General features: G+C 45.6%; 2 protein-coding genes across 4 annotated transcripts; both read left to right on the forward strand.

Moving 5' to 3' along the window:
• The first annotated feature begins 5,684 nt into the window (after nucleotides 1–5,684).
• BIRC5 (baculoviral IAP repeat containing 5) lies at nucleotides 5,685–14,566 on the forward strand. The gene is made up of 4 exons (XM_077328106.1): nucleotides 5,685–5,877; nucleotides 10,855–10,964; nucleotides 13,191–13,308; nucleotides 14,296–14,566. Exons 1-4 carry the CDS (start codon nucleotides 5,749–5,751, stop codon nucleotides 14,377–14,379), a joined length of 441 nt encoding a protein of 146 aa, XP_077184221.1. The 5' UTR covers nucleotides 5,685–5,748; the 3' UTR covers nucleotides 14,380–14,566.
• Nucleotides 14,567–19,133: 4,567 nt separating this feature from the next.
• Nucleotides 19,134–25,201, forward strand: TMEM235 (transmembrane protein 235). Of its 3 annotated transcripts, none has more exons than XM_077328109.1 (4): nucleotides 19,134–19,454; nucleotides 20,635–20,715; nucleotides 21,510–21,647; nucleotides 22,418–22,547. In XM_077328109.1, exons 1-4 carry the CDS (start codon nucleotides 19,250–19,252, stop codon nucleotides 22,531–22,533), a joined length of 540 nt encoding a protein of 179 aa, XP_077184224.1. In that variant the 5' UTR covers nucleotides 19,134–19,249; the 3' UTR covers nucleotides 22,534–22,547. The 3 variants fall into 3 exon arrangements, with proteins under 3 accessions (XP_077184224.1, XP_077184225.1, XP_077184223.1); XM_077328108.1 differs by lacking the exon at nucleotides 22,418–22,547 and adding an exon at nucleotides 24,486–25,201 and having other exon boundaries at nucleotides 19,137–19,454; XM_077328110.1 differs by lacking the exons at nucleotides 21,510–21,647; nucleotides 22,418–22,547 and adding an exon at nucleotides 24,486–24,718.
• Nucleotides 25,202–25,301: the final 100 nt, after the last annotated feature.

Consider the following 25,301-nt stretch of genomic DNA (forward strand, 5'->3'; position numbering starts at 1 on the left):
GCATAAGAGACTATGAAATAATCAGACCACCTATTCCCCAAAACTGCAAGAAAGCTCAACATCAGGTGTCTGATGGGGGTCACATGCTTTTCAGTGCCACCTGTCGAGCAAAACATTGACTGGGTGACTTCTATCAACTCTCTACCTGTGTAAACTTCAAAGCTTTCTAAGACAAGTGTCAAGTCAGTTTCTTAAAGGCTCTCTTCTTGAAGGCATCATTATCCTTTTTCATACATTTTAATTCTATGCCAGTAAAGGTCTTCTGATTTTAGCAGTCAGTTGCTAATGGAATTTTTGGTTCATTTCACACACAACTGTTTTAGCTCCCAGCTGCTAACAGATTTTATTTACCTTTTCATACAAAGCTGCTTGTGCCCCACTGACAAAGTGGGGCTGAACTTTATAAATTAAAAAGGCTTTCTTCCATTTTCACCTCTTTGCACTTCTGAATAGCTGTGCTGCTTAAAATGTCGGTAGTGCTTTGGAAGCTGCCATTTCCCCTGTCCTTTGTAATGGGGTCTTTGTCACTTAAAAAAAAATCTAAGTTGCCCTCTCACCGCAAGACAGACTGTGCCATTGAACTGAAACCTGGTGAACCATTACCTAAGGCCAAAATTTACTTGATGAGCCCGTGCAAGATGATGGAATTGTGGGCATTTTTAGACAAGTAATTGGCTTGTGGTGTTATCTGCCCTGCCACGTCTCACATGGCAGCACCGGTTCTGTTTGTGAAAAAGAAGGACGGCTCCCTACGCTTGTGCACTATTGCAGGGGTTTGAATGTGGTGGCCACCATGAATGTGTATCCCCTCCAACTAATAAAAGCATTATTGGGGCAGTTAGGGAATGGGAAGATGTTAACCAAGTTGGCTATGAAAGAGGCATATTATTGAGTGTGCATTAAAAGTGGGCATGAGCACCTGACTGCATTTAATACTCCCCTGAGACAGTTTGAGCACCTCATGATGCCGTTTGGATTATCTAGTGTGCCTGGAGTTCATGAGGTTTTGCATGATCTGTTGTACAAAGGGGCTCTGGTTTATCTGTTTAACATCTGTTCCTTCTTAATAAAACAGCAAGGGGTGTTGGGGTGGGCTCAGCCTCAAGTCTTTCAATTCAACAACAACCTGTGTGAGATGCCTTAAATGTTTCTTCTCTACCACAACCCTGTCCAAAGCAGCCCTTTCTGCCTGGGGAGCTGATCTTTATACTCTGCAGGTAAGCTGTAATTCCAGGAGCTCTCCAGGCCCCACCTGGAGGTTGGCTACCCCTGGGTTGGAAATATTCCTGGAGGTTTAGAGGTGGGACTTCAAAATTATACAATGCCTCAGAGTCCAGCCTTCAAAGGAGCCATTTTTGCCTGCAGTTGGGAGGAAGTGGTGCAGGTGTGTCCCTCCTGGGCTATGGGCTATGGCCAGCCCTTACCAGCAACTGTTTGTATTCTGGGGCTCAGACAGGCAAACCAGCATCAGTCCTGTAAGTCTGGAAAGTGCAGGAAGATCTAAATAAATATTTACAGCCTGAAACTGTAAATAGTGAACAAGTAAATGGCTGGAGACACATGGGAACTGAAATGACTTTTTAAACCTTGGCCTGGCAAATAAAAAAACAGTATAAAAAACCTTACTAAGGTCAAGACTGCTGTGCACAGAGAGTCTTCCTCTTAGGGTTGACAGCTTCCCTGTGAGGTTCTCTACCCCACCTCCCTCATGTGGAGTCTGCTATGGGGAGAGGAAAGGAAGACGATTGGAAAATGCTTTGAGACACCTGAGGCCTGCTGGGTCACTGTGGCCCATTCCCAGTTCTCTCAGACCTCTCACAGCCCCACATACCTCACAGGTTGACTATTGTGGGGAGACGAATGGAAAAGGTGTTTGTAAACCGCTTTGAGACTCCTTTGGGTAGTAAACAACAGGGTACAAAATCCATTCTTCTAAGGAGCAACCATGAAAGAAGCATTTGGGCAAATAACATGATTCAAAGCCTGCAGACCACTTTGGGTTTGTGAAAACATTACATTTGACGCAGAGACATTACTGGTGGCCATCCCCACACAAAGATGTGAAGACTTATGTGAAGGGATATTCTACATGCCTCACTGCCAAAAGGGCGGGAGGGGGGGGAGGGGGAATTGAAAGGTTCAGCTTCTTGAAATGCCCTCCAGCCCCAGGAAAGATATCACGGACCTTTCTCCTAGCCAGGGGAAAACTGTTATCTGGGTGGTGGTAGAAACATTCTCCGAGCAAGCCCATTTTATCCTGTGTTCCACAATACCCACTACCCAGAAACTAGTCTCTTTGTTCATACACCATATGTACAAACTCCACGGGATCCTAACACATTGTTTCTCTGATCAGGGTTCCCAGTTCATTGCCAAGTTCTGGTGGGAGCTCCTGAAGATCCTAGGTGTGGAGCAAGACAAAAATTATAAAGCTGATTATAAGTCACACAGACAAACACTGCAGTCCACCTACACCCACCCTAGGAAGGAAGGGGACCTAGTATATTTGTCCAATATGCATTTGCATTGCCAGTAGCCCTCTAGGAAACTGAGCCCGCGTTTTGTTGGTCCTTTCAAAATTGTTAAAGTGGTGAAAGAGGTAACTGTTGAACTGGCTTTACCAAAGACTTACAGGAATGTTTACCCTGTTTTCCATTCCAGCTTGCTTCGATGTGCTCTGCCACCCCTATATTGCTTGTTCTATGCTTTGTATCTCAGTCCTGACGATGCCTTCATTGATGATGCTTTCATTTTCTTAAAGAAACTCATTCTTTGAGGTTATTGATTTAGAAATCGATGTTCCTCACAGCACTACAGCAACAATCCAAACAGCAGTTCAGTGTTGTGATGAGACCGCTGAGATGCCTATGACTGTCATCACATAGATACAAGAGGAGAAAAGTACCTAACTAGGCAGAGGTGTGCAGAGGTGTGGAGTAAGGGAGAGAAGGACTAAAGGGAGGTAGAATGTCCTCATTCCCCTGCAATTACTAATCCCCCAACCCCCTCCCCTCTTGCACCTTGTTCTTTTGCTGTATCTGTTGTGTAGTTAGATCCTGACATATCTTTTTCAACAGAGATGCACTGTCCCTTTAAATTTCCAGATGTACATTACAGCAACACAGACTTACTCTCTGTAATTCTTTATTCATTTGTCTACTAATGTCTACTTTTTTGTGGCAGCGAGGGTTGTCTTTATTTTCCCAAGTTCTACTAACTTTAACATATGACAAATAAAAATGGAGACTCAGCCCAGTCCTCATCCATAGGACCGCTGCTCAAGCTTTGCCACTGTCGTGCAATTGTGGCCTGCTGTGCATTGTGTTAGTTTGTAATACCAGCAGTTCAAAAAATACCTCAGCAATTCCAGTCTGCAAAATGGCCAGCTGTGCACATCAAGGCTCCTTACTGTTCAAATGTGTGAGTTAAACAACATTAATCCATTACTCATGCTGAGATTTAAATTGCAGAGGTTTTGAAAACGAAGCAAAATGCTGAGGAACAACATCTTTAAAAACAACAGCACCATAAAAACACCCACCCAAACCCTTAAATGAAGCCATATGCCAAGAGACAAGGGGACAGTGATTTCTGTGGGAACAGATGGAATGTGAGTGAGTCCCTTTATGTTTTTAAAAAGAACATTTTAGGGGTAAAGGATTATTTGGGAGCACTACATTGAAAAAGAACTAATGATCTTGCTTGGTTTCCCTGACAGTAATCTAATATAAAAATGGTGGCATTCAAAACAGCTTCTGATCTGAAAAATCACAGTTCATGAAAAAAATCTGCTGATATAACATTCATTAGGAAACTGGATAGGATGTGGCCGAACTCACTAAGAGCAGCGGGCTCCTATTGTTGTTAAATTAATTTAAATTAATTTTAAGTTTAAATTAATGAAAGTTTGTATTGTGGCCAAACTTGCTTACTAACCTTAAAGTTTTAATCCCCTTATGTTTTTGTGAACAACAAAATCCAAAGGACTGATGAATTCACTTTGTTATTCTAGCAAAACATTATTCTTCATTATGCTGCTATTTGTTGGCTATCTTTATGGTGCTGTTTACTAATTCACTGCTAATTTACTCTCTCCTCATATGTGTACACTGATGACTCCTATTTCATTGTCTGAAGCAGCGTGCATGCACATGAAAGCTCACAACTTGATTAAAACTTTGTTGGTCATTGGACTTAAATTTTGTTCTAGATCTCGTTCCAAGAACTTATGGACCAATGAACTGCTTCCACTTAGGATCAATCAGGTTCTTTGGCAGGCTAGCCAAAATGTACTGTGTTGTTTCTATGTTCTTTGTTTGGTGTTTGGAGTTGGTGTTGATTAAATAAAAGAGCTGCTGTTTTTTTTTTTTTTTAAGTTGGAGTCTGTCTTTACTGAACCCACAGACATTAGTGAGAATGGGGATTAAACAACAGTACTGCAAAAAACAGTGGGATGCATTACAGGCACTCAAGGACAATATTTTAGAAATGAAAATATTTAAAAAAAACTGGGACTTGTTTAAGGCATTCTAGAACAATATTTTGGAGATTCAAACACAGAAACTTTGCACACCTACTAATTTGTTTGGGGCTAAAATACCCCCAGAACACCCCAGAACAGGCTGGAATCAGCATAAAACAAACCATAGTACCTTAAAAAACGTGGGATGCATTCAAGCACTTCAGAATAATATTTTGGAAATTACAACACAGAAATATTGTCCACAGATTAACCCTTTCCAGACCAAACTGCCTCCAGAATAAATAGGAGGAAGTATTCCACAGTTAAGTGGCTGCATTCCAACCTGAGCAGTGGTTTCTGGAGAGGTGATGGGTAGTTGTTGCTCATGGGTTCAGGAGTGGACAGAACAAACCCTGGGCCTACTAGAGGCTTCAAATTCGCAGCATCTCTTCCCAGAACATGAAGCCTCACAAAACTTGCTGGGCACATAGGGAGGCATCCCAGGGAGAGGTACTGCAAGTAAGCACATGCTATGTCTGCATTTAGAGTTCCAAAATATTGTTCTGGAATCTGGAGTGCATTTAACATGTCTCACTTTTTTTTGTGGTACTATTATTTTTTTAATACCTGTTCCAGGACGTTCCAGAGGCACATTTGTCCTGGAAAGGGTTAATAAAGGGGTGAGAGTTCCACATTTTTATTTCTAAAGTACTGTTCTTGAGTGTTTGTAATTCATCCCCATTTTTTGCAGTACTCATTTCTGTTAGGCCTATTTCGGGTGAATAAAGTTAGAATTCTGCTTTTTGCTTTCGAAAATATTGTTCTCAATTCTGTACTGCACGCCACTATTTTTTGCCATTCTCTTGTTTGTTTAATGCCCGTTCTGGGGTGTTCTGGTGGCATTTTGGCTTGGAAAAGGGTTAATAAAGGATAGTTACACTTGTTTATTTCTAGAATATTGTTCTGAAGTATCTGTAGCTTTTTTTTTTTTTTTGCGGTACTCGTTTAATGCTCGTTCCTGTCCCACATAGAGGCGTCACAGAACTTAGTGCTTTTTGCGCCAGATGGCGTAAGCTCTGGTTCATGAGGCTACAGGTAACTATAAATAAATCAGTTTTTCAGGGGCTACAGGACAACTTGTAGTGAAACATCTCTCTTGCGGAGGAAAACCCCCTCCCCGCTCAGGAACCGTACAGACTACATGTCCCAGAATTCCCGGCGTCAGGAGGCGCGGCATCATCCAAGATGCTCCGCGGGCGCGCGTCGTTTTTCGCGCTCTGGTTTGAATGCCGCTGAGCTCTTTCGTTATGGCTTCCCAGTTGCCCGTGTGGGCTAAGCTGCTCCTGGTTGAGTCTCGCGTCGACACGTTCTCACAGTGGCCTTTCAACGATGACTGCCTTTGCACTCCGGAGCGGGTAAGAGTGGCCTTGCTCACCGCCCCGGCCTCTGGCCCCGCTCGGGAGGGAAGGAAGGCGGCCCCGCGGCGCCTGCTCAGGTCTCGCCGCCCCGCACCGCTTGGTCTCTCGCGGAAGTGGAAGGCAGCACTGGAAGCCCAGCCGGGGCTCTCTATATGCTGCGAGCGCAAAGAGGGCCGTTCGCTGGAACTCGGCCTAAAAGGAGGGATAAGGAGCCCTTCTGCTTAGCGTCTCCTGAGGGCTTCGAGGGGCCTCCCTGGGGAAGAGTTTGTCGCGGTGCTTCGTACGCAAAAGGGCTGCTGAGCATTTGTTTGGCCCAAAGCAGCGCAAGGTCTCTTCGCTTATCTCCCCGACAGCCCTTTGAGGTAGGCTAGGCAAAGGGGGGAAGCCCAAGGACATGGAGCAGGTTTGAGCCCAGGTCTCCTTGTGCATCTGCAGCGGGAGGCCTTTCTTTTCCTAGTGCTTTGGAAAACGTGTTTCCAGTCTGAGGAGCTGGTACTGAGCTAGATAGCGGAATGGTCTGACTTGGTAGGAGTTTGGAAAAGCAACTAATTTTGGGCCTAGCTGTACCTGCAGTTTACTTAATCTACAAGTTTGGTCCACATGCAGAGGAGGGGAGGCCTTTCTACAAATTTAAAGACAAATTTTAAATTGCAAAACAACGGAGAGCTCATGGGATTTCCTCACAAGATCTTGGTGACCATTTTGGATTGCCTTGAACATTCTGGTAATTTCTTATGGCCGCAGCATCTTCACTGGAACATTGGAGGTGAATTGGGGGATGAGAGAGAGGGCAAGCCTACAAAGCAAGAAGGAAGAGAGGGTATGTGAAGGGAGCAACAAAAAAATGGTGTGAGTCATCAGAAGTGGGGATTTTGAAGGAAGTCAAGAAAGCAAGAAAACAAATCTGCAAAGGAAAAAGGAAGGAAGGAAGAAAGTATGGCTGGGTGGGAAAATGGCAGATGGAATGAGACCAGGCAGGTGCGAGACAGGAAAGGAATGACATGAAGGAGCAGAGTTGTGAGGGCTGTGATGGGGAGAGAGGGGGGCCTGGGAACATGAAATTCTCTGTGATGAGATCTCTTGGATATCCTACTTGTAAATACTGCTATTGTCAGACTTGTTTTAACCGATTGTAGAATTGTTTAAGACTGGCTTGGGCATATAGCTGTAATATGTAGTAAGCTTAATGGCCAGTTATGTGTTATTGCTTAGGTAATTGCGCCTTCTTGCGCATTGTAAAATAACAAGAATTTACAAGTCTATGATATCCAGTAATCTTATGATTGTCAGTTTCTGACCTCTCTGCATTTGACAAATCTGATTTTTAGAATTCTGGTGGTATGTTTTTTAAGAGTAACTGACAGATAACCAGGCTTCACCAGTAAATATATAATCACTCATCTGTAATTAGTTTCTGCTAAATATTAGATATTTGCTGTGCAAGATTGTGGCTGTACATGGCCTATTTATTGCTGAACTCAAATGACTTCTGAGTTCAGTGGTATAAGCCTTTCATCACCTTGCATTATTGCTTTGTAGATTAAATGATCTAAAGCAGTGGTCCGCAACCTTTTACAGGCTGCAGACCGGAGGCAGCAGGGAGGGGGATTGCCCAGGCTGCGCATGCCGCATGCGCAACTGGGCAGTGCATGCGCCATGCACGGCTGGCCTGTGCATGCACAATGCATGGCCGAAAACGCACATGTTCGGCACTTTCGCGCATGCGCAGAAGTGCTGCACGTGTGTTTTTTTGGCCGCGCATTGTGCATGTGCACATACGTGGCCCGGCCGCACTTGCGCATGCGCGGCCCTGCTTCCCTCCCCTCCCACAGTAAGAAGCTTGCCGGGCCGCAAGCTTGTGGCCCGGGAAGTTTCTTACTGCGGGGGAGGGTGGGAAGAGGGAGCCGCAGCCCAGTGCCAGGGCCTTCGCAGCCCGGCAACAGGCCACGGCCCGGTGGTTGGCGACCACCGATCTAAAGTATTTTTATAGGGTGGCAACCTGGTTCTTACAAATTAAAAACAACCCCCCTCAGTCCTGGAATGTACTGTATTTTTAGCATTGGATGTTCCACTCAAGCATTTTTATTATAGTTTTCTGGTATTTTTAGCTACAGTGTCTTAAATACGTTGTTAATTCTCATATAGGTCTTTCTGATCATTTTAGAATTTGGATTACTCTGCTGAATCCATAAATGTTTGTATATGCTTTCTTAGCTGTAATGCTATAGAAGACAAATCTCAAGCAGTAATGAAGGTCCAACTGTGGAACCGATGGGCTTTTTAAATTTAAATTAAAAAAAATTATATAGACAAGAACAATACTACAAAAGAACAATACTACAAAGAACAAAAAATTTATATAGAAAAGAACAATACTAATTTGATTACAATACTACAATATCATCCCTCCCTCAACCCCCCCCCCCAAGTCCCCATTTGCTTGAAGTTTCATATTGCTGAATACTCTAGATCAGCGGTACCCAACCTTTTTATCACCGGGGACCACTCAACGCTTGATAATTTTACTGAGGCCCGATGGGGGGGTAGTTTACTCCTCTACTCTCAACCACTGCCCTAACGCCCTCTGATCGTTATGGTAATGTTTAAACATCCCTTCAAAATAAGATACAGACACGCCACAACAATGAACATAAGGAACATTTTATTTTCATGGAAATTTTAACTCATGACAATGACAAATCAGTGGGAATCCTCAGCTAGTTTCTCTGCAACGAGATAGTCCCATCTGGGAGTGATGGGAGGCAATGACACCCGAAGTGTGTTGTAAAGGGCCGGGGGGGGGGGGGATGAAGTAAAGACTTGAACCAAGGCATATCCTTAAGCTAGAAAATCAGCTGGTTCCTGCACTTGTTTACAACAACAAATTTTAAGTACTTAACATTAAGCATTTCTTATAAAACAATCTGAACGTTAATCTAGTACTTATAAAAAGAAAATAAAAAAGGAAAAACCCTCTTTATCATGACATTTAGCTCAGTATTATTTTTAAAGGGGGGGAAAGAGAAGCCCACTTTATCATAACATTTGCAGCTCTTAAATTCAATTCAAATTGTTTTAAAATCTTCACAGTTACCTTAAGTCTTAATGCCATCCATATAAAAGTATACAGAAACAGAATATTGAAAAAATGTCAGCCCCCCACCCCTTGCCTCTTCCCAATCTTCTTAAGGAGGTCTCAATTTGAGTCTTAGGAAATGAAGTTGTGCTCTTTTCCACAGAATATCTGCCAATGATTCTTGAAACAGTTGCACCTCCTGATATCCAATCTGGGGTGTGTAAGGACTATTTTTTCCTGGGAAGCTCTTTTAGAATAATTACTTTCAGGACAAACCAATGTGTCTTTTGGCTGGCTCTTTTGTGCTTCTGCTTTGAGATATGTCTTTTCAGTAAAGGTAACCTCATCTGGGGGAACTTGATCAGTGATGATAATAAATTCTTGTTGCGGATCTTGCTTTCCGAAGGACTCCATCTCCAATGCTTCAAAATTTTTGTCCACTGAAGATTTCCAATCTTGTCATTCTTCACTCTTGCTATTTTTTTGTTCCAGTTGGTTAATATTATCATTATCATTTGGTTCATCATTCCTGTTCTTGCCATTTGGGATCTCCTTAAAAATATATTTCAACAAATTTTCTGTGAAGGCATTCAGATCTTCTCTTTGTTTTGCTAATAGATGGGTCATCTGAGTCAAAATAGCCATATTAAAAATCAGACTTAAAAGCCAACATCAGCCAGTCTTGTGCAATATTTCAGTCGGGAGAGGTCCTCCTGCAGGAGTTCTGATTGCTTAGAAAGTCGCACAGTGGGAGAGATATCACAAGATAATGTAAACATTCCAAATTAGCTCATTTATCTTTAAAAATGGTTCATGTTCACCTTTCCCCCAGAGTTTGAAAAAAGATAAAAACAAGCAGGAAAATCTTTGTGAGAAGGATGAACTCACTGCTGCGGCTTGGTAAACGAGATGGGGAGGTGTACAAAAACAATTTAGTGTCATTAAAACGTTACCCACTGTTGATAGTAGACGTTTGAAGTTAGAGAACTCTGACGTTCTCTTCAAAGCAGTTCAGAAAATGAGAGAGGAATGAGAAAGAAAAGGCAATCCTTGTTCGAGAAGGCTCTGACAGCAGACTGCTTCTTGATTTTAGTGGTCCTGTATAGCTTTGATGATCTGGAGAATCCCTCTCCGCAGATAAGTAACGGGCCTTTTTAGAGCTCCGGAGCTTTCTGAAGCTTTTATAAGGAGGATTTAGCAAGGTTTGCGTACCTTGCTTGCTTCTACCGGATGTGGATACGTTCGGCCCGATACGGACCAAGAGCTCCCCCTTAGGAGAACTGCTCGAGCAGCCATCTTCCCCGTCTAACCTCGAACCAATGGGCTTTTGAGTAGTGTATGTGTTGCTGAGAGATACTGCCTCTGTGCATAAGATACTCTAGCCATGGAGACTTGCAGTGAAACAATCTCTCCTGGGCTTCTAGCTGAGAAACTTATGTTTACATGGCATGTCCTTGTTAAATAACCCTATTTGGGGAAGGGATTTGTCTCAGTGGTAGAGCATCTGCTTGGCATGGATCATTTCCCAGGTTCAGTCTCTGGCATTTTTATCAAGAGCCAGTATGGCATAGTAGATGGAATAGTGGACTAGGGCCCAGGGTGACCTGATTTTGAATCCCAGTGAAGCTTGCTTGGTGACTTTGGGCCTGTCACAAACCTTCCTCATAGGATTGTTGTGAGAAAGTGGAGGAGGGAAGCAGGTTTGAATCAATGAGACAGAAAACTGAAATAAATGCAAATGCATCTAAGGATCAGGTCATAGGTGATGTGAAAGATCTTTGCCTGAGGCGCCGCAGAGCCACTGCCAGTCTGAGCAGACAATACTAACCTTGATGAACCAATGACCTGATTCTGTATAAAGCAGCTTCATGTGTTCATATATTCATTTCCCAATCCAGATGGCAAAAGCTGGCTTCATTCACTGTCCTGGTGACAATGCCCCTGATGTAGCACAGTGCTTCTTCTGCTTTAAAGAATTAGAAGGATGGGAGCCCGATGATGATCCTATGTGAGTATATTGCAATCAGATCCGTTTCTGCTCAGTATGAAGTATGTTGATATTGCAAAACATAGCATTTCACTGATGTTATAGGTTGGGTTTAAGCTGTTTGGTGGCTTCAGGTGCTCTTTTTGCAAAAACTATCACAGTACTGTAATTGAAGGACAAACAAGGGATTGTCTAGTAATAGCCTGTCATAACAGGTGCTTAAATAATTCTTTGTGGAATGAACTTCATTTGAGGGCAGATTAATGTGTCATCCTTCTTAGACTACATATTGCTGTAACCAGGTGGAATCCTACTGGCTGCTCCGTAAGCTATAATGTTAATAAAGACTCCCTTTTGGTTTGGAATACACAAAGGGAAATGACAGCTGAGTTGTGTTCATCAAGTGTGATGTGAGATGTTCTGTGATGCATAGTCTCTTAAAATGGAGGCTGATGGTAAATATAAATAACTGGCAGCTAAAAAACATCACTAACATCTGACTTATCCTAAAATCTGGTATAGGAAATCTATTCCTTGTTTCTTCAGCTTTTTAGGGTCTTGTTCAATTAGAGGACATCCACAGTACTTTAACTTGGGGGACTGCAGATGCAGTCTGCTGTGCTTGCAATACTGTACAGCAGATGGCTTGAGCCTGCCCTGGTCCTTTTGTACCTTTCAATATAGTTGATACGGACTGCTGCAGACCCCAAGACTGGCTATAACTTTGAAAGTTAAACAAACTACAACCTGTCTCTTTTTAATGGAATGCTTTTTCACCATTCTTTATTTACTTTATAGCAGTGGTTCTCAACCTTCCTAATGCCACGACCTGAAACTGACCAATGGCGTGAAGATCCATTGTTCATGATTGTATATGAATTGTTTCTTTTCCGGGGTTTCTCAGTTCAGTTCTGCCTCTTGTCCCACAATGCCAATCTCACTCTTTTCCACTGCTCCAGATAGTGGAAAAGTTGGAAAGCAGTGCAAAAACAACAGTGTAACATGACATAAGAATAGCACAAACTGGATTAGAATTACAAATATAATACAAGATTACAATAAAAACAAGAAATGCAAGAAATGCATTACAAGAAACAGTACCATAAACCAGGGGTAGTCAACCTGTGGTCCTCCAGATGTCCATGGACTATAATTCCCATGAGCCCCTGCCAGCGTTTGATCACCTCTGGAGGGAAAATTAAATGACTTCAGACTGCTCAAGCAGACAGGATGCTAGCTTCAGTGAGGCCAACTACTAGCCCACTAGACCTGTGCCCCTCACTGCTACTTAAGGCAGCTGATGAGAGGATAGGAGCCCCCCTCTAGGAGATATTTAAGCCTCTCAATGGGAGAATTCCTGGAGGGACTGAAAGAGGCAGAGGTACATCCCTTACTGAAAAAGCCATCTCTGGATTCACAGGAACCCACCAATTACCGCCCCGTTTCACACCTAGCGGTTTTTGGGAAAGTGATGGAAAGAACTCTTGTGGATCAAATATCAGTATACCTGGGTGGAGCATCAGTCCAAGGTCCATCCCAGTGAGCTTAAACTGGTCTAGAACAAGATGTGTGTTGTGTATGGTCTCCTTAAGAGGCTCTCCCATTAGGCCTCCCAGCAAGCAAGAGAGTCAGAGGAGCTCATTGCTTCCAAGTCTCCCTGCTAGCAGCCTGCAGGAGTGCAGTGTCTACTACGAATCTGCAGGATTTGTGAATTTCCTGGATTCTGCTGGGGTTTGTCTAGATGTTCCTCCCAACTCTATGATTCTATGAACAAGACCAGGACAACCCTGATCTAGAGCTCTAGAAACAGCTTAAATCAAGTACTGTTATTTACTTATTCCAATAGGCGACTTACCTGCCCTACAATTACTTTTAATAAAGAGGCCTCAGCCCCAAAGAAATGGAGTTATGCTGCATTACATAAAAGTGCCTTCAGCATGAATGTTGAAGAGCCTCAGAACAGTCTGTGGTCTCTATCACAGCTTGTTATTGCCTCCACCAGCTTAGATAAGGCACCCACTAGGAAATTAATGGGGGCAATAAATGGGGGAGGGGCTTTTGTGTGGACATCCTCTTCCACACATCTACCACTTTGTAGAATGTGCAAACAGAAATATTCAAGAAGGCATTTTTACAAAAAGATTAGAATGGTAGTATAATGGAATAGTACAAGTGATCTTTTCAAGACAAGTATGCCTTACCTTTTGAAATCCATTGAACTGATACTGTAATGCTCCTGATTTCTAGGGAAGAACACCGCAAACACTCCCCCAGCTGTGTATTTCTTACTCTCCAGAAGGATGTGGCTGACTTGACAATGCATGAGTTCATCAAACTACAGAAAGAGAGAATGAAGAACATGACTGTACGTATGGCTTTTAGACAGTCATCTTATCCCCCTACCCTTTGTAACTAAAATTAATATTTGTATTTATTTAAAATATTTATTAGCAATCTTTCTAACTTTTAGGAAATCAGGATGGCTTAAAGTATAAAAAATAAAATAATTCATAAAGCCATTAGTTTGTTTAAAGAATTAAAAACCCCAATAGGAAGAAAAACTAATCAAATGTCAATATAAATTAAACTGTCTTCAGGTGTCTCCTAAATATCAAGAATGAGGGGGCCAGGTGCCCCTTCTTCGGAGCTTATTCCAGAACCAGTGAAAAGGACCTCTCTAATGTGCTGGCCAAATGTGAGCTTGATTCCTGAAACGGATAGGGGAGCCTCTCCCTGTGATCTTAGCTACCCAGCAGGAATGTATAGAGAATACAATCTTTCACATACCCAGGTCCTAAGCCTTGTAATGTAACACATCATCTTGTGAGCTGTCTGCCTAATTTGCATGTGATGTTTTGGCCATTGAGTTGTAACCAGGCCAGTCTCTAAATATATCCTTCCTGATATGGTATTTCTTTCTTTTTTTCCCCCTTTTTTTCTTTTTTTTTTTGCTTTGAGTTAATTTTATGTCTGAAACCCCACCCCTTTAGGGACCCAACTTGGTATGGTGGTTAAGAGGGGCTAGGCTTGATTCCCGCTCCTTCACATGCAGCCAGCTGAGTGACCTTGGGTTAATCACAGTCCTGTTAAAGCTCTCTCAGCCCCGCCTGCCTCACAGGGTAGGTGTCTGTTGTAGGGAGAGAAAGGGATTGTAAACCATTTTGAGACTCCTTTGCATCCAGAAAAATGGGGCACAGCCAGCTTGGTGTAGTAGCTAAGAGCAGTGGCTTCTAATCCGTTAATCTGGGTTTGATTCCCTGTCCCTCCACATGCAGCCAGCTGGGTGACCCTGGGCTCATCACAAAATCGCCTTATCTTTCTAACATGATTTCCCCCCTCTTTTCTTACTTAGAAAAAGCTCATTATGCAGAAGGTAAAGGAGTTTGAGAAGTATGGATCACGTGTGCGCTCAGAAATCAACCAACTGCGTAAATAAAACTGTACTTTTGGACATTGTGAGCTTATTACCTATTGAACTGCTCCTTCCTGGCTATGAACTGGCTGCGAACAGATGGCAAACAGTTCTATGGCTGCATTTCCATCCAATATAGGAGCTCCCTGTGTTTCCTTTTTGTAGATATCTCCTTTCTTATTTTTTTCTTAATAAATGTTACTAGCTTCCAGTTATTGTGCCTGGACAGATTTTTTTTTGGCAAGACTCTTTAGTGCATTTCACACTTTCCCAATACTACTTGCCTTCCTAACAGTTGCTGCGGTCTAGTTGTCATAAAAGCTAAATGAAGAAGTCTGCAAATTTCTTCTCCCCCCCCCCCCCATTTGTGTGTTTTTTGAATTTATCACTACTTTCAGTGAACTAGCTTGTGACGGGTTACATATAACCCCTCCTACAGTTATAATCCTTAACCTAGCGGCAGGTAAACAATTTCAAGAATCCCCCCTCCCCAAAATCCCGGTAGCTCTCAGCCTAAATGGTACTGAGGCAGATCTGCTGACATCCACGGAATGAGGGGAGTGGCCCAGGGTCTCCCGGTGTGTGTGGCAGTAATGGATGGACACCAGCATCCATGCTGCCATCCAACTGCATCCTCTGCCTGACCCTTGCTGCCCTTGCTCACCCCACAGCCTCAGATGAACAGTGGAGGTGTCTGCTGCTGCCCAGGCCCTGCTCCTTTTGCCAGTTCCAGTTTAAAGATTTTGCTAAGTACTTAACAGAGAAGAATATATATCCTTATCCATTGTTGTTCCTCTATGTATTTCTGAAACAGCCTAGGGGGTGGGACGTGTCCGGCTGTCCAAGTTAGAATAGGACCAATCAGGGTGCAGCCAGCTTTGCCCTGATTGGCCCTGCCCCTGCAGCTCCTGCCCTCCGTTCCTGGACTCTAGCCTCTTTGCTCTCAGATACTTCAGTGCCTGGAGCCAGCAGCAGGTAAGGGGAGAGGGCCCTGGGCAAAGGGTCGTGGTGAAGGGCTTGCTAACTAGCACCTCTTGGCCTGCTGGGCTGGGCCTGCTGATGAGGGCCTCTGGCCCTGCTGACTGCCTGCTAAGGAGCTCTGTCCCAGGCCTCCCAACGAGCTGGCCAGTCCCCGCTTGCCCCACTTGATCCGGCTGCGAGCTGCAGCCCAAAGCCACCTTAAGCTGTCTGGCCAGGGGAGGGGGGGCCCTTTCAAGGCCCGTTTTTAGGCTCTGAAGCTAGTTTGATATAATAATCTAAGGTCTGAAGAAGTTAAACATCATTATCTGAACGTGCAAATTAAATTCCACTTTTTAAAGTGCTTTGTCATAGTTCTTTGATTGCAGGGTCATGACAGCAATATTGTAGCCTGGGTAATGATACCATGTATATCACATGATTATACGTTCAGTCCATATTAGCCAGATGAATGAGTTACCTGCAGTTTTAGTATCAGAGTTCCGTCAAAGCAACTCTTATACATTTGGATCACATTTCAGAGCTAGTGAAATACATTTTCAAACTCTTGGTTCTAGCTGGCCTTTGTAAGCAAGAGAATACTAAATGTGATAAATCCTTGGCAGGAGTGCAGAAAATTGCCTTATACTGAGTGAGGTTATTCTTGCCCACTATTAACAGGGGTTATACCTAATTGGGCTCATTTTGCAAGGCCAAAAGGATCTAACTGTAGATGTGACACAGTATTAGCTAATAAGATCCCCAAAATAACAGTATGTGCTGTGAAATTTTTAGCTGCTGTTTACCGGAGAACGATTAAGATACATTGATTGAAATCTTGATTACACATTACTCTTATTTTATACATCTTAATCAGAAGAATTTCTTAAGTTTTATTTTGTGTACTTGTTTATATGTGGTTGTGGGAATCATTCAGCGTACTGAACCAAAGCGGAGCCATTTTTGAGAGCTGAGTGACCAAAGAAGGATGTGCAGAGTATGGAAAAATACTGCCACGTTGACAGGAACAGGGCTACGGGTCCTAAGGTCCAGAAGACTGGAAAACTACTCCATATAGGAAAGGGAAATGCCTGTAGAATGAATGTATGTATAGGATTATGTATGGTAATGTATAACCTTGTAGTAGAGATAAGCATACGCACAGAGTACAGGGGGATGAAGACTGTAACAATAAAGACGGGGTAGGAGAGAGAGAGAGAGAGAAAGAGCGCGCACTCAATTCCCAGACAGGGAAACTCTGCTCGGACTCCCCTCAGCTCCTACCTAGATGAAAAGGCACAACGACTCTGAATCTTCTTTCAGGGGCTACCAATTGTTGGCTGGTTCCGACATGTGGTATTTGGCAATAATTGGTATTTATTATTTACTATTCAATTTTAATTTTAAAGGTAAAGGTAAAGGTATCCCCCAGTCAACCTTGAGCCGGCTGCTGGGATTGAACTCCCAGCCTCATGGGCAAAGCTTTCAGACGGCTGCCTTACCACTCTGCGCCACAAGAGGCTCTTTTATTTTAATTTTAGTATGCCAGTAAACGTGTGAACTCTGTGTGTGAGTGTGAGGTTATTGGCCTAACAAGGTCAGTTTTGCCTACTTTGGCAGCAGGTTTTGAGGTGGAGGCCTCATGCCATCTATTACCTTTTAGCTGGTCATTGAACCTAAGGCTTTTAAAATCCAAAGTGAGCCATGACCTTGCTCTTGACACAAATTTGACACCAAATATCACAAAACTGAGAAACCAGTGTGACAACCTTTGAACCTCCTAAGCCACTTAAATGGGGGGCCTCAAAGTAACTGTTTTATTGCAAAGGGATTTCAGGAACAAATTGGAATGGGAGATTGCAGCACTGAGGACAATGGAACCCCCTGGGCTTAACAAAGATATCAACTTCTTCTCTCACCACACATGCTAAATCACTCAGTTCTCACTTATACCTAGAAATTAGACTTTGTTGGTCTTAAAAGTGCCACTGGACTCAAACTCAGTTCTCACATCCATTGTTAATTCCTTTATTATCTGTATGCTAATTTGTTGCTATTCACATATTTTACCAAATGTGTTTTTCGAATCTTAGCTATATTTACTGTCCATTTATTTATGCAGCTTGACTGTAATTAGCTGTTCCTGGCAATTAATCCCCCTGCCTATATGTAACATTTGAAGAAATTTCCATTTTTCTGAAGGAGTGTGCATCTATATATGCTAAGTCTTTCAGTTCTCTCTTATATCCAGAATTGAACTTTACCACTGGACTCAAATTCTGTTCTCATGGCTGTTTGTATTTGTATGCTAATTTACTGCTGTTCACAGACCTTTTTATTTTGTTTTCTTCCCCCTCCCAATATTAATTTTAATATTAATTGATATAAACTTCCTTTTGAAAACTTTTATTCCCATATTTTAAAAATTCCTTCCCACAACTTTCCTTTTTCCTTTCTTTTTTGTTGTCTCTATCCTCCCCTACCTTTCCCCGTCCTTCTCCCTCATCACTTTTCTTCCTCCCCTTCTTATAAAACTCAAATTTTAATACATAATATAAAACTGTTCTGTTGGTGACTTAATGATGACTGAAATGATTATTAGGAGATAAGATATTTTTTTATTTTTATTCTTGTTCAGAATGTTCATTACTTGCTACAAATAACTTTTATATAAGGATTTAAGATAACATCGCCCTTTACTGTAATGGATATGTTTGCACTCTATTTTGGTTATCTTAGCAGTTTAAAATTTGATAGCTGTATATTTGAATGCTTGCACAGAAAACAATATATGGAAACAGTATGTGAAAAGTTTGCATAATATTCTTACAAGAGAAGAGCAAAAAGAAGAATGGCAACTGGAGCGTGTTAAAAAGGTAAAAGGGAAATAGATGAAGCAGATAAAGATCAGAGACCAGTAGCATAAAGCCTGAGACTTGAGATCAAATTCTATTTTGTCCCCGAGTAGATTAGCCTGTCTGGTTATCATTTTATCCTTCCAACATGACTCATTGCTAAATCAGATGTTCTTCAGTTTCTCTCCACTTTCCCCTTGAAGTTAAAAAGCTGTTCTGGAGCCTTCTTTGATTCTCAAGTGACACCAGCCTATTTCAGTTAAAGAGGAGCCCAGATTTTTGTATATTGGCAGCTTGTCTCCATGCCAACCTAAATTGACTAAACTTTTGCTACCACTATTTCATCCAGCATTATAGGTAGCCCACTCTGTGAAACAGATCTGAATATTCTACCTTGCAGAGCCAGCTTGGTGTAGCCTTTAACAGTGCTGGAGAGCAGAGGTTTGATTCTCCACTCCTCCTCCACACCAGCCAGCGAGTGACCTTGGGCTAGGCACAGTCCTGAGAGCTCGCAGCACCACCTACCTCACAGGGTGTTTGTTGTCGGGAGAGGAAGGGAAGGCGACTGTAAGCCACTTTGACCGTTTATGCACTGGGAACTTCATTGCCCCAGCTTCCATGCAGGAACACAAATCGGGGGGCGGATGAGGTGCACTGGGCCAAGTGCTTCCCCATGTGGATGCAGGAAGAGGTGAGGCAACCTGCCACGACTAAAACTCCAGCCTGCAGCCCGGCATGAAACCTCCAGTGCATAAACGGTCTTTGAGACTCCTTCGGGTAGTGAAAAGCGGGGTATAAAAACCAACTCTTCTTCCCTTGATCCACTGCCTAACAACCTTTCCTATTTCCATTATCTCTCTCTCCCCCCCCCCCCATCTCCGGACTTCTCTTTTGAAGGTACCTGGCCCATAGAATTTCTCCCCCCTCCCGGAGTCCTAGAGCCGCCCCTCTTCGTCCTGCCTCTCCTTTGGGCCCCGCCGGCTTTGGGGTGTGTCCGCGCAAGGCTGGCCGAGGGGGGCGGTGCCCGGAGCAGACCCTCTCCACGTGCCCCACTCCGGCGGCGCTGGCGGGGAAGCCACGGGATGGGGCCGGGCCGGTGCGCGGCGTCTTCGGGCGCCCTCTGCCTGGGCGCGGCGCTCAGCGGGATCCTCAGCTTCGCCCTCTTGGCTGTGGCCCTGGGCACCGACTACTGGTACTTGATCCGCGTGGAGCCGGCCGGCCGCAACGGCAGCGCTTGGGAGGCGGAGAGGCTGAGTTCCCATTCCGGACTCTGGCGGCTGTGCGAAGGTAGGCAGAGCGGAGAGGAGCCCAGAGCCCGTGCGCTTCCCAAGGAGCGCCGTTCTCACGCTGCCGGGAGCCGCCTCGCGTCCTCTGAGCTGCCTGGCCGCGCGGGGGTAAGAGGCTGGAAGGCTGCGGCGGTCCCGCTGATGGCTTTTCCTCCCTCCCTCCTGCCAGCCTTCTCTTCTCCGGTGGCCGCCTCCGTGGAAAGAGCCAGCGGGGTGGAGTGGGGAAAGAGCGGCGACTCTACTCCGGAGAGCCGCCTTTGAGTGCCCCCTCCTCCGCATACAGCCAGATGGGTGACTTTGGGCGAGTCACAGTTCTCTCAGCCTCACCTCCCTGGCAGGTCTGTTGTGGGAGGAAGGGGGCGGCTTTGTAAGCCACTTTGGTACTCTTTGGGGTCACGAAAAGTGGGGTACGAAAATCAAACTCTCCTTATTTTTGCTGCACTACCTATGCCATCTGCCCAGAGGGGCTGCTGGTGCTTTGCCTCCCTGTGCCTGCTGATGTAGAGGGGATGGGTCCCTAGCAGTGCTTTCTCGGAGACTCTGAAAGGGGCGCATCAAGGGGGATTGACTGCGGGTTTATTTGTGGCCAAAGCCTTCCTGAGGCAGAGCCCCTTTGGCCAGTTCATGGAATGCTTTCTTCAGTGTCAGAGATGCCCACGCTGTGACTTCATCTCCCCTCAATGAGCACTTGGTTGGATTGGTGAGGCCTGGGTTTCCAGACAGTTGCAGTATGCAGGAGGCTCCAGCACCTGGCTTGGAGAAGCATAGTAAGGGGGCCCCAGAGAGTGGACTCAGAGAAAGGGGTTGTAGCACAGTGGTGAGAAAAGACAGAATAAAGAATTATTTATAAAGAAAAATAACCCTAACCATCATTTCAGTCCACACTTTTGGTAGGAAACCTCAAATATCACCCCAAATCCTAGCCTAGCTTTTGGCACCCCAATTGGGTTTACACTGAAATGACCCCTTGCTAACTCACATGGGGAACCTATTGTGCCTCCTGAATCAACGGCTCAAGTTCACAGCAGAGCCCCAATAGGTTTTCTGTGCAAATGGCAGAATATCCCTTTTGGATTAGAATTGCAGAAAGTGAGGCACCCCCTCCCCTATTGCTCACTGTAAATCTCTGGCCTGCCGATATTCCCTGCATTTTCCCGTTCCTTTCTCTGCCCTCTCCTCAGGACGGAACGCCTGCATACCTCTCATTGATCCATTTGGTGCTGAGAGCTGGCAGGTTCCAGCATCACTCCAGTATCTTATCTGTAAGTATTATTATTATTTCTCATACTTATTTCCTGCCTTTTCTCTTTGAACTCAGGGTGGGGTACATCATAACAGAACATACAAGCTAAAAATAAATACGATACACATGAAATAGTTAAAAGTCTAAAACATCTAAAACAGATGAGTTAGCTATACTGACAAGTACAAGAGAAAGGAGAAGGGGGGCAAATGAATCTTGCTGGCCCACGTGATGTATTGCTGGGCCTTTGACAGAGGCCAACTCTATTCAGCAATCTTCCTAGGTATAGAATGAATAGGCGGCCTTGGAAATGGAGTCTCTTTGTGTGGCTCTGATCACGCATTGGGCAAGGGCAGCTTCTTAAGTGGATTCTCAGTTCCTGGCTTCTTACTCTCCCATACAGTTATTGACAATTAAATCACTCTAAACCTGAAACAATCTCTGGCCTACCTCACCTTAGCAGTTGGGAGACCAGCCTGTGCAAGCTACCTCGGAGCAATGTCCAGTTCAAAGCCAGCTTCCTCCCCAAAGTGCTTCTCAGTAAAGGAATCACATAGGTTTCGCTAAGAACTGAAGGAAACTGAAGAGGGTGCACCCCCGAGTAAGGCATGGTTGGTTGGCAGCCTCTTTATCTGGCATATGGTTTGAGATGTTTTGTCTGCATTTGGGAAGGGTGGAAATAATGGCTGTATCCCTGAAATGTCTCAGGACAGGATTACAGGGCTGCAGTTACCCTGAAGACCATGTAACCCAGCCTTTTAAATGCAGCTAGATCCCTGTATTTGATGTCCTTTCACTCTGTCTCTCTGCCAGGCATGCACCGGGCCTTTGTGGTCCTGCTGCCACTCAGCCTCATCTTGCTTGTCTTCGCTTGGATCTGTGGTATTGCCAGTTCGCTGGCCCGGAGCTCCCGTTTTCTGCTGTTTACAAGCTGCTATTTCTTGCAGGGGGGTGAGTGATGCCATCTACAGTGGGGGTGGGGTGGGGGAGCCTTGTCTTTCTAGCATTGGCTGCACATGGCAAAACACCTTAGAATGCTTCCTCAGGTCTGGCCCTTAGAGCGTATTTAGCAGAACCCATGTTAGCACCAGGTTGTGGCTACCAGTTGACCAGAGTGAAGGTATCAATTAATGACTATTTTTGTTGTGGACAGATTCTTATTGCCATGAGAACTGTACTCTCAATCCTACCTCCTGACCTGTTCCCCCGCCCCACCCAGTTGAGTTACTGTTGTTTCTCACTTGAGACTTCAGTACTGTGGGCTGCAGTGGCAGGGATCCTGTTCCCTTTGTGCTGCCTGCACCCACAGACGGTGTGTCAAGTGCCAGGGAGATCTTGTCTAGAGCTCAGTCCTGGTGGTGATTTTTTAAAATGTGGGAACATCTCTAGCTGTGGCCAGGGGGCTGGAATTGCAACTCTGCTCTGCCTCAGCTGCAGGGAGCGTGAGTCAGCTGGGTGATGTGGAGAATGGGCAGGAATCTCCCACACCTGGCTTTTCCTGGCCCGTCCTGCCCATGCTGTCTCCATGGTGAGGTAGGCAGATGGTGTTTTCCTCCCACCTGAGCACAGGCCACTGTGAGGAGTCTCCAGCAGCCAGGAGGAAGGCAGCCCTCCCCGAGGGGGCCGGGAGTTGCCTTTGCTGCCGGTGGAGTGGGAGCAGAGAGTGGCTGGGGGTGCTGCGGGGCAGCCTATCACCGTCTTTTCGCTTTCTGGCTTCCCAGAATACGGCAGCCTAGTGCTTTGGACAGTTGCTTTATTTGCTGTGGAGAACAGCGACGAGGGCAGTCAGAGCGAAAGCGAAATCAGCAGACACTACCACGTCCCACCTGCCTACTGAGCATCTCCCAGAAGCAGCCATGCTGGAAGCAAGTACCCCCCCCCCCCCGTCACCTCCCATCTGCGGGGACTTGCTGTTGGGTGGGAGGGAGAGCATGCAAAGGAGTGAGGCACAGGATGGCCCACATCCATTGAGAGTTCTCCTCGCTCTCACCCCCCATGCTTCCTTTGCAGGCCTTTTGGCTTCCCATGCACGGCTCCTTTGCTCGGGTGGGGAGAGTGCGAAGGAGTGAAGCGAGAGCCACAGAGCCTCGCCTTCTGTGTGTGGGAAGACCCTGTGCCTAAGGAGGGCCTCCAAGAAGCAGCCCTGCTTGAAGCAAGCATCCCCACCACGGCCTCCCATCTGCAGAGCCTAGCCAAGGGTGAGGCCCCACAGGTCTCGTCTTGTTGCTTTGCAAGCTCTCTCCCCACCATGGTGAGTCCAGGATCCAGAGGCCCCTGCTTTTTATCCTCCCTGTTTGCTTTTGGCTTTGGCTCTCGTGGTCCTCCTTGCCATGATGGCTGCTGCTGCTGCTCAACGGGAAATGCTGTTTCCCATGGAGACATTGGGCTCATGAGGCAGGCAAGGCTCAGCTTCATTTAGGCTGGGGAATGCCGGGTGAATCAACTTGCACCTTAACTCAAAGACCAATTCCACACGGAGGCACAAACCTTGTGCTGCCTCCTGCTTGCTATTCTCAGGGGATCTTCCTGCTCTTTTCCACACCTCCTTGCACTCCTCATACTGCCAGATCTCCATCTTGACATCAAGCATCATGAGAGATTCCTGCATCTCCATCCTAGTTAGCCAGAATAGATTAGAAATCTCTCTCCTCACTATCCTATCTAGAAATGGAGTTCTTATAATAAAGAACTCGTATTAGTCTGAAAAGGTACAAGGCTCTCTGATTGTTATTTCCCCCCCCTGCACACACACGGACCCTGTGGCCTCTACTGTGCTCTAGACCAGGGGTAGTCAACCTGTGGTCCTCCAGATGTTCATGGACTGCAATTCCCATGAGTCCCTGCCAGTGTTTGCTGCCAGGGGCTCATGGGAATTGTAGTCCATGAACATCTGGAGGACCACAGGTTGACTACCCCTGCTCTAGGCCATTGTGCGCTCTGTTAACTACCAGGAATATATCTAGCTGATATTCTCCATCACGCAGGAACCTGCACTCAGCCTCTGCTTCTACATGCTGTAACACTTGGGTCCAGACACAGGTCACTTTGAGGATTAGAAATAAGACCTAAGTGATAGAATCATAAGGTTGGACGGGACCTCCAGGGTCATCTAGTCCAACCCCCTGCACAATGCAGGAAGTCACACCTACCTGCCCACCCGCAGTGGCCCCAATTTCATGCTCAAGTGATCCCTCCACCAGAAATCTCCACCTTACTTTAATGACAAAGTGGCTCTTTGATAAAACTAGTGGCTAAGTATGATCCTATGCCAGGGGTTTATAGCCAAGGGCTGTTCTCTGAGAGGCTTGCAGTCGGGTGCAAAGTGGAATTGGAAATGGAACCAATTCACAGAAGAATTAGGGGCTTGCTGATCACGGTGAAGATCCCTCTCGGCCAGGCTGCTCTTTTCCAAAATCAATCATTTGACTGCCTCTGGAAATTCTCAATCGGGGTATGATGATGGTGGCCACCCCAGTGTTTTGTCAATTCCCCGTGTTCTATAAACTGGACAGTGAACCAGTGTGGTGTAGTAGGCAATACTGAATTGTGACTGGGCAGGCGCATGTTCAGACAAACTCTCACCCATGGAAATCCTTGGCTGACCTTGGGCCACTTTCTCTCAGCCTAACCTACCTTGCAGGGTTGTTGTGAGGATACAATGGGGAAGAGACAATACTCGAGCTCCCTGGTCCTGAGCAAGGGGGGTCTACTTGTGGTCACTGGCTGAACTGACTGTTTGTTGCTGAACCTGCTGCTCTACTAATGCTTCCCCCTTTCCTCCCTGCTTAGCACTGTTGACCCTAGCAGGGACCACCATCTACATCTGCTACTCCAGGGCCGCATTCACAGAAACGGTGCAGATGTTTGACCGTCAGCGCTTTGAGCACGTCCGCATTGCCTTTGGCTGGTCCATGGAGCTCGCCTGGCTCTCCTTCGGCACTGAAGTCCTGGCTGGCACCCTCTTTCTCCTGGCTGCTTGGGGACTCAGCTTGAGACCTGATCCGTGTTCAGTGGTCATCTGATCCTTGGAGGGGGTGGGGAGGAGGGGGTGCAGCATTGCCAGGGTATTTTATCATCATCCTGCCCTTCACGAGTATCCTCCTTGCGCCACATTCTGACAGCACACCCACCTCCTGCAACGGCAACATATGCATGGAGTTACTGAACCAGGGGAGGTGGCCGCAAAGAGGCTGGATCTCCCTGTGGTTGTGCTCAAGTAAGTGGGCAGATGGGAGGAGGAACCCCCGTTGCCAAGCAGTCCCTGCAGGCTACCGCATGGGGCTGTGCTTTGGAGTTCCTTTCCTCAATGGCTGATATGCGGGCAGAGCGAACAGAGGCAAGAGGCGAAGGCCATGCAGCCTCCCCCCCCCCCAACCACTGGCAGCAGCCACAGCCCCTTTGCCCTGCTCCTTGATATGTGCAGTTAATATCCCGCCAGGCTTGCCCTTGTCTGTCCTGCTTGATGCATCTGGGAACTCTAAATAAAAGGCTCCGGGAAGACTCGCTGTTTCCATGCCAGTTCCTTTCAGACAGGCAAAAAGAAGCCTACAGTGCTACAGCCAAGACAGGAGCTGGGAAGGCAGGCAGCCTAAAAGGGCACATCAG

This window comes from Paroedura picta, chromosome 3 (genome assembly GCF_049243985.1).
Source record: "Paroedura picta isolate Pp20150507F chromosome 3, Ppicta_v3.0, whole genome shotgun sequence".
In the NCBI taxonomy this organism is placed as follows: Eukaryota; Metazoa; Chordata; class Lepidosauria; order Squamata; family Gekkonidae; genus Paroedura; species Paroedura picta.

What these genes read in the sequence shown, in the direction of transcription:
- BIRC5 (XM_077328106.1), top strand. Translation starts at nt 5,749, where the DNA reads ATGCCGCTGAGCTCTTTCGTTATGGCTTCCCAGTTGCCCGTGTGGGCT. An exon ending in GAGCCCGATGATGATCCTAT is followed by an intron (nt 10,965 to 13,190) that starts GTGAGTATATTG and finishes CCTGATTTCTAG; the next exon opens with GGAAGAACACCGCAAACACT. An exon ending in AGAGAATGAAGAACATGACT is followed by an intron (nt 13,309 to 14,295) that starts GTACGTATGGCT and finishes TTTCTTACTTAG; the next exon opens with AAAAAGCTCATTATGCAGAA.
- TMEM235 (XM_077328108.1), top strand. Translation starts at nt 19,250, where the DNA reads ATGGGGCCGGGCCGGTGCGCGGCGTCTTCGGGCGCCCTCTGCCTGGGC. An exon ending in ATCACTCCAGTATCTTATCT is followed by an intron (nt 20,716 to 21,509) that starts GTAAGTATTATT and finishes TCTCTCTGCCAG; the next exon opens with GCATGCACCGGGCCTTTGTG. An exon ending in CTGCTATTTCTTGCAGGGGG is followed by an intron (nt 21,648 to 24,485) that starts GTGAGTGATGCC and finishes CTCCCTGCTTAG; the next exon opens with CACTGTTGACCCTAGCAGGG.